The 8487-nt window shown below is 37.6% G+C and overlaps 1 protein-coding gene across 1 annotated transcript; it reads left to right on the top strand.

Annotated features, from left to right (window-relative positions):
• Nucleotides 1–946: 946 nt before the first annotated feature.
• On the top strand, nt 947–5005 carry LOC143891914 (uncharacterized). The gene is made up of 6 exons (XM_077396410.1): nt 947–1171; nt 1295–1581; nt 1759–2200; nt 2648–2907; nt 3478–3531; nt 3907–5005. The coding sequence occupies exons 1-6, from the start codon at nt 947–949 to the stop codon at nt 5003–5005; spliced, it is 2367 nt and encodes a 788-aa protein (XP_077252525.1).
• The last annotated feature ends 3482 nt before the right edge of the window (nt 5006–8487 follow it).

Genomic DNA, 8487 nt, shown 5'->3' with positions numbered 1-8487 from the left:
ACATAAAACTAATAAGCTTAGGAACGATATTTTACAATTCAAACAAAAGCCATTAGAGTCATTTTCTAAGTTTATGGAGAGGTTGAAAGACCTACTCCAAGAGTGTCCTCACCATGGAATTGATTTGTGGCACTTATGCCAAATTGTTTATGAGGGCATAGATTACCAAACAAAGCAACTTCTTGAATCCATGTGTCCTAACGGTTTTACATCTTTCACGGATGAGGCCGCGGCATGGAACTTCTTACTTGATTTGGCAGAAAAAACAAGAGAGTGGGAATCCACTCAAGACGGTGAGAGAGCCACTTCAAGTAAGGGATTTCTAATAGAGGGTGCCGTGGCAAAAGAGGCCCATCTTGATAGCCTAATCAAAAGGCTAGAAGCCATAGTTGTCAAAGGACCTTCACAGGTCCATCAAATTGCACATAGTGTTCCTATGTGCAATTGGTGTCAAGCCACGGACCATGTCATGGAAGAGTGCCCAACTCTTGCTAAATTTGGTAATTCTAATGAAAATGCAAGTGCCATGTTTTTAAATAATCCATATAGTAGCACTTATAATCCGGGATGGAGGAATCATCCTAACTTTTCTTGGAATCAAGGGAATTATCAAGGAGGGCCATCAAATTTCCAAGGTCAAGGCCAATTTGTCCAACCTAGGCCCACCTTCCCTTCTATGCATGTTCGACCACCCCTAACCACACCTCCACCTTTTCAAAACCCAATTTTAAATAATGTTTCAAATCAGCAACCACCGGGTTTTCAAAAACAAGGGGAGTCGGCACGCATAGCTTCCTTAGAAAAGAGCATAGAACTTCTCACTAGCACTTTCATGACAAGCCAACACAATATGGAGAAGCAAATCTCCCAACTTGCCATGGCTTTGCATGAAAGGGAAAATGGGAAGATGCCAAGTCAACCCGTTCCTAATCCAAGGAACGTGAATATGAATGTGAATCAACAGGTACCGCAAAATCAGTTGAATGTCATTCAACCAATTCTGCCGCTGCAAGAGCCCTCCAATGAATGTAATGTCGTATATGCTTTAAGGAGTGGTAAAAATTACCACAATGAGGAGGTCAGATCTGAACCTTCTATAGATCCACAAGATACATCCAAAGAGGTAAGAAAAGACTCCCCTCCAACAGGGTCGATTGCGGAACCCAAACAGGTAAGTGAAGAGCAGGCAGTTTCTCCACCTGTAAAGGAGTATGTGCCTAAAGCTCCTTTTCCAAGGAGACTTGCTAATAATAAAAAGGTGGATGCCATGGATAAAATATTAAATGTGTTTAAGCAAGTGCAAATTAACATTCCTTTATTAGATGCGATTTCCCAAGTCCCTACTTATGCCAAAGTGTTGAAAGATTTGTGCACACAAAAGCGCACAACTAATGTGCCCAAGAAGGCTTTCTTGGCCGCAAATATAAGTTCCATTTTATCTCAACAGATGGTGGCTAAGTATAAGGACCCGGGATGTCCCACTATTTCTTGCACTATTGGTAACACTAAAATTGAGCATGCTCTTTTAGATTTGGGTGCTAGTGTGAACCTCTTGCCATTTTCTGTATATATGCAATTAGGACTAGGAGACCTCAAACCAACCACCGTCACTCTCCAATTGGCGGATAGATCCATAAAGACACCTAAAGGGATGGTTGAGGATGTGTTAATTAAAGTAGGAGATTTTCTTTTTCCAGTCGATTTTATCGTGTTAGATACGGAACCTGTTGCTAATATCAAGGATCAAATCCCTATCATTCTTGGGAGGCCTTTCCTTGCTACTAGCAATGCTCTCATTAACTGTAGAAATGGCCTAATGAAACTCTCCTTTGGTAATACTTCAGTAGATTTTAATGTTTTTAGATTAGGTAAGCAACCCAATTTTCATGAAGATATTAATATGTTGCATGCCTTTCCTGAAGATGTTATGACTAATTTTGAAATCAACTTTGATGCAGGTTATCAAGAATGCTTGGATGCACTAGGAGATGATGGAGGAGATGATTTCTTTTCCAAAGCTTTTGCCATTCAAAACGTAGAGCCGGTGGGACCACTAGCCACATCGCTTCCAAAGCTTTCCATTGAAGAGGCCCCACAGCTAGACTTGAAGCCGCTTCCCTCTACTTTACGTTATGCTTTTCTTGGTGATAATTGTACTTTGCCTGTAATAATTGCTGCGGATCTAACCTCCACTCAAGAGGAGGAACTCATTAAATTACTAAAAGATAACAAGGAAGCCATAGGTTGGACAATGGCCGACATCAAAGGAATTAGCCCTTCGATTGTGCAACACCACATCAACCTCATTGAGGGTTCCAAACCTTCAAGGGAACCTCAAAGAAGGGCTAATCCTGTGATGAAGGAAGCCATCCAAAAAGAAATTTTAAAATGGTTAGATAACGGGATCATATATCCCATATCGGATAGCCAATGGGTGAGTCCCGTTCAAGTAGTGCCTAAGAAGTCGGGAGTCACAGTTATACAATCCGCCACCAATGAACTCATTCCTACTCGTATTCAAACGGGGTGGCGGGTTTGTATTGACTACCGAAAGCTTAATGCCGCTACTTGGAAGGATCACTTTCCTTTGCCTTTTATTGATCAAATGTTAGAAAGGTTAGCGGGTCGTGAGTATTATTGCTTTCTTGATGGATATTCCGGTTATAACCAAATTCCCATAGCTCCTGAAGATCAAGAGAAAACGACCTTCACATGCCCCTTTGGAACGTTTGCTTATAGACGCATGCCTTTTGGGTTATGCAATGCACCGGCAACTTTCCAAAGATGCATGATGAGTATCTTTTCTGACATGGTGGAGACCTTCTTAGAGGTTTTTATGGATGATTTTTCTATTCATGGCTCCACCTATGCCGAATGTTTACATCACTTAAAATTGGTCTTAGAAAGGAGTAGAGAAAAGAACCTTGTCCTCAATTGGGAAAAGTGTCATTTTATGGTAAAAGAGGGCATCGTTCTAGGACATGTGATTTCTAAAGAGGGAATTAAGGTTGATAGAGCCAAGGTGGATCTCATTGTCCATCTTCCACCGCCCAAAAGTGTGAAGGATATTCGATCATTTTTAGGCCATGCGGGCTTTTACCGGCGTTTTATAAAAGATTTTTCTAAAAATGCTAGGCCTCTAACCAACTTGTTAGCAAAAGATCAAAAATTTGAGTTTTCCAAAGAATGCTTCGATTCTTTTGAGTGTTTAAAAAATGAGTTAACTACGGCTCCCATCATTCAAGCACCAAATTGGGCCGAACCGTTTGAAATTATGTGTGATGCTTCTGACTTTGCCATAGGAGCCGTTTTGGGCCAAAGATTCAATAAATTACCGCATGTCATCTATTATGCAAGTAGGACTCTCAATGATGCACAACTCAACTACACCACTACGGAAAAAGAATTTCTAGCGGTTGTGTTTGCATTAGAAAAATTTAGGTCCTACTTGATTGGATCGCATGTGATAATTTATACCGACCATTCGGCAATCAAGTATCTCGTTGGAAAGAAGGATGCTAAAGCTCGCCTCATTCGGTGGGTTTTACTTCTTCAGGAGTTTGATTTGGAGATTAGAGATAAAAAGGGTACGGAAAACTTGGTTGCCGATCACTTGTCTAGACTTCCTAATGCAAAGAATGACGAAGGTCCAATTAATGAAAACTTCCCTGATGAGCAATTGTTTGCTATTTCTAGTGAGCCATGGTATGCAGATATTGTGAATTACTTGGTTACAGGTGCTACACCGGATCATTGGTCCAACCAAGACAAATACCGGTTTCACTCACAGGTAAAGTATTTCTTTTGGGATGATCCCTATTTGTTCAAAACTTGTTCGGATCAAATTGTCCGACGATGTGTATCCGATCATGAGCACCAATCGATTCTATCTTTTTGCCATGATCAAGCCTGTGGTGGCCACTTTAGTGCAAAGAAAACTGCGCACAAAGTTTTACAGTGTGGTTTCTATTGGCCAAGTCTTTTTAGGGATGCTTTTGATTTTTGTAAGGCATGTAGATCTTGTCAGTCATTAGGTAGAGTTACTAAGCGAAATATGATGCCCCTCAACCCAATCTTAGTAGTAGAAATCTTCGATGTGTGGGGTATTGATTTTATGGGTCCGTTTCCAAATTCATTTGGGAATTTGTATATTTTACTTGCAGTAGATTATGTTTCAAAGTGGATTGAAGCAATTGCTTGCAAAACCAATGACCACAAGGTAGTGGTCAAGTTTTTAAAAGAAAACATCCTATCGCGCTTCGGTACTCCTCGTGCGATCATTAGTGATAGGGGTAAACACTTTTGTAATAGACCTTTTGAAGCTCTTATGAAGAAATATGGTATTACTCATAAGTTGTCTACACCTTATCACCCACAAACGAGTGGCCAAGTGGAGGTTTCAAATAGGCAAATTAAGCAAATTTTGGAAAAGACAGTGAATCCAAACCGCAAAGATTGGTCCATTAGATTAGTGGATGCCTTGTGGGCTCATAGGACGGCATTCAAGACTGATCTTGGTCAGTCTCCTTACCGCCTTGTGTATGGCAAAGCTTGTCACCTCCCGGTTGAATTGGAACATAAAGCTTTTTGGGCTATTAAGAAACTAAACTTTGATTTGTCTTCTGCAGGTGTTCAAAGGCGATTACAACTTTCTGAATTGGAGGAGTTGCGCAATGAAGCGTACGAGAATGCAAAGATCTATAAAGAGAAGACAAAAGCTTTTCATGACAAACATATTTTGAGAAAATCGTTTCAAGAGGGCGAAAAAGTGCTTCTTTACAATTCACGATTGCATATATTTCCAGGTAAGTTAAGGTCTCGTTGGGATGGACCATACATTGTGCATAAAGTTTTTTCCCATGGTGCGGTCGAGGTTCTAAATCCCAGCAATGGTGAGATTTTTAAAGTTAATGGTCAACGTTTAAAGCCGTTTATTGAGTTGTCACAGCCGAATATGGAAGAAGTCATGGATCTCCATGAACCTTCCTATTCCAATTCTACTTAAGAAAATACGGTACGTACCCTCCTTTCTATTTTTAGTCCTCATATTTTTGTTTCTATTTTTAATGCATTGAGGACAGTGCATAATTCAAGTATGGGGGGGTAGCTTTTAGAAAATTTTCTTTTCTATTCTTTTCTATGGTTTAAAGTTAGAAAATTTCCTTTCTTTTTATTTTTGGTAATTTTTCGCAAATTAGAAAGAACTTGGTATTCTTAGAAAGAAAATTGTTCTCTTATTTTAAGAAATAAAGTTAGTGGATATTTTAATTTTGGAATTTGAAAAATTAGAAAGAATATTTTCCTTTCTTAGTTTTGTTTTCTTTTGGAATCTTTCTTTTTAAAAGGATTTGAATAAGAAATAGAAATAGAAACTTGCTTTTTATATGGTATGGATAAAAAGGAAAGAAAGGTTGAAACAAAAGAAAGAATGAATGATTTTTTAGAAAGTTTGCTTCTTGATTATAGTTTTGATTTGTAGCCTTTTTGACTTGAGCTATTAAGTCTGAAGGGTTTTTATGCCTAGTTCCTTAAAGCCAACTGGCTTGAGAGCAACTGACTGAAAAATCCATACATGGGTCAATTAGAAAGCTTAATGAATCAAAGCATTGCACATAATCAAAGGTAAAGCTTGAACTCATATGCATCAATGTCTATGACATATGCAAATCAAAGATTAGTCGGACACTGCTTAGTAGCCTGGGTGTCTGGTGCATGCCCTGCATGTCATTCACGCCAAAAGCAGTAGAGGATTACAAAAAAAAAAAAATGAGTTCTATTCTTAGAAACTATGGGAAAAGTTGAAAGAATGGTGGACCATATAAATTTGTAAGTTTTCTACAAAGTTTCCGAATCAAATTTCTTTTATGGTACGATTACATTAGAGGCAAGTTTAAGGGAGCAAAGTACGACAAATTCAAAAGAGGATTCCTTGATTAAAATATTTTTCTAATTTTTCCAACTTAGGATAGGATGCAAAGTTTAAGTATGGGGGTATTCTTGTTCTTCTATTTTGAGCAATTTATCAAAGAAACAGGATTAGAAATTTTTGGCTTTACTCTATAGTGGGATTTGAAAGAATAGTTTATTTTTAGAATTTTGTGTGTTTATTCACTGCAAACACTCACGAGACACAACTCGTCCACTAGGGTAACCTAGGGGTTTAAAGGCTTGTTGCACATGCTAAGTGCAATCGTGATTCCTACGAAAGTGAGTTAGGATTTTATTTTTTATTGTTTCGGTTTTGTTATTTTTTCTTGTTTGCTTGAGGGCAAGCAAAGTTCAAGTATGGGGGAATTTGATGAACACATTTATGTGTGAATTGTAGGTACAAAAATGATGCATATTTTGTCATTTAAAGTGGTGCTACTAAGGTATTTTCTTGTTTTTGGTGTTTCAGGGATATCTATAGATTTTCATAGAAAATAGAGCTAAAACGATGAAATTTCAAAGGGGAATTGAAGTGTGAGAACAATTGTGGATCATCATTTGTACGGCTCAGATTCTTTCTCTATTTAGTGTGGCCCATTAATTGGTTGGTTCGAATAAACCTTGGAAAATGATTCGAGGGGTACATCCAATTCCATCATGGCTCATAAACGGTTCGGATCATCTCATCGAATGATTTGGAGACACAATTAATTTACAATGGTGGGCCCATCGCTTGAATAGTTTGGAATATTCCATGGAGTCAATTTAAGAAGACACATATTATCTATATTGCAGCCCACTAATTGGGTAGTTCAGATCAGCCTCTGGGATTAATTCGGAGACACAGCAAATTTATAGTGGGGCCCATCATATCAAATATACTATTCGGTCAATTGTTTTTTCTAGAATAAGTGTTATGTTTACCAATTTTGTGCAAAAGCCAATCTCAGAAAAGATTTTTGTCTCTTTCTCTATACCCATCAATTTGGACGATTTGGATCAACCCAATAAATGGACTGTTTGGATGATTATATGGGAATGGGATTGAGTTCGACTGTGTAACTTTATATGGGGCCCACTAAGGTGTGAGAACGTCAAAATTTGGACTGGAGTTTATGTATTTAAAAAAAGGGCTCAACCACATGTTCTGGTCACAGCAGATGAGAAAGGGGGGTATTTTTGCCTTTTATAAAATAAGCAAAAGGAAGTTGGAATTGCACAAGAAATATCCGTGCACGTGTGGAGCCCACTTTATTTGCGCAAGTTTTATATTCTATTAAAATAGGGCAACTTATGGGCATAGATGAAAAAGGGCAATTCAACTTCCAAGCGGATTCGTATATGAGGACATGCATGCATGCACAGTCCTATAAAAAGAGGATTTCCGAGAGCACATGAAGGAGAGACATAATGGCAGCTTTCTTATTTCATTTTTTTTTTGTTTATTGGGAAAGTTTAAAAAAAAGGGGAAAGAAGAATTTTGGTATCTTGCTATTCATATACGTCCAGCAAGCATGCCGTTTCCTTGGCTTTCATAAATAGAAGTTTCTAAATTAGCTTCATTGCAAATAAATAAAACACATATGGGACCCACTTACTAACTTGTTTTACTTGTTTGTACATTTAATATAGGTAGGGCCCACCATGAAGAAGGAGAGAAAATTGCTAAAATCCCACCTATTTCTACGTAAGAGAACAAGAAAAAGTCAACAAAAATGGCCCAAATTACCAAGACAAGGTACAAAGTTGCTGAAATTGTATGGAGTCAAGGTGGAAGTTGCTAAAATTTCAAAGATGCCAAGTTATTTTTGTGAACTTCCTTGGAGGCTGAAATTAGAAGGGAATTTCTTCCATATATGGGTGAAAAGAATAACAAAGATGGCTCCTCCTCTCTCTCCATCCTCTATACAATTCTCCACCATTCTCAAGCTCTCTATCTCTCCTAGGTTTTCTTGTTCTCTTTCATGCTCTTTTTCTTTTCTACTCTCAACCAATGATCAATCATCCACCATTCAAACTCAAGGTGACATTAAAGCTTGAAGGAGGAAGATTCAACCAAAGATTGGAGGAGAAAAAGAATAAGTTCCTTTTGTATTTTCTTCTATTTTCTAGTTCCAAAGTGATGTAATTTTTTTGTTTAATTTAAACTAGTGGAGAGTTTATTTTTCTTTTAGTTTTCCTTTTAAGTAATTATATGGCATCTCTTCTCTTTTCTTTCTCCTTTATTTTTTTTTTTCTTCACTTCTTCATGAGTAACTAAATCCTATTTACTTAGGGTTTAGTTGAAACCATGGGGAAGGAGAAATATTTACAATTAAATCAATCTAATCAATTAAAAGAATTGTGTAGGAGTTTGTGTTTGGAAAATCCCAATCATTCATGCCATTGGCTTTTCCCTTTCGTATGAATGATTGTTGATTAACAAATATAAAGTTCTATATAATCAATGTAAATTGGAGAGTGGATTTGATTAATTACTTATAAGGAATGACATCCCGTTGATCTTATTCCTTATTGACTAGTTAATCGAATTTTCAACCCAATTCAAGAGTTGTTTTA

Source organism: Tasmannia lanceolata, unplaced genomic scaffold (assembly GCF_043159265.1).
Source record: "Tasmannia lanceolata isolate RefF3 unplaced genomic scaffold, GAP_Taslan_0.1 ptg000015l, whole genome shotgun sequence".
NCBI classification, from domain to species: Eukaryota; Viridiplantae; Streptophyta; class Magnoliopsida; order Canellales; family Winteraceae; genus Tasmannia; species Tasmannia lanceolata.
Note: the sequence above shows the minus strand (reverse complement) of the source record. Positions and strands in the feature narration are given on the sequence as shown.

Excerpts from the sequence above, each read along its gene's own strand:
- LOC143891914 (XM_077396410.1), top strand. The coding sequence starts at position 947 with ATGAATGTGAATCAACAGGTACCGCAAAATCAGTTGAATGTCATTCAA. Across the intron at positions 2,201-2,647 it reads ATCTAACCTCCACTCAAGAG|GATGGATATTCCGGTTATAA; the intron begins GAGGAACTCATT and ends TATTGCTTTCTT. Across the intron at positions 3,532-3,906 it reads AAGGATGCTAAAGCTCGCCT|AGCCTGTGGTGGCCACTTTA; the intron begins CATTCGGTGGGT and ends TTGCCATGATCA.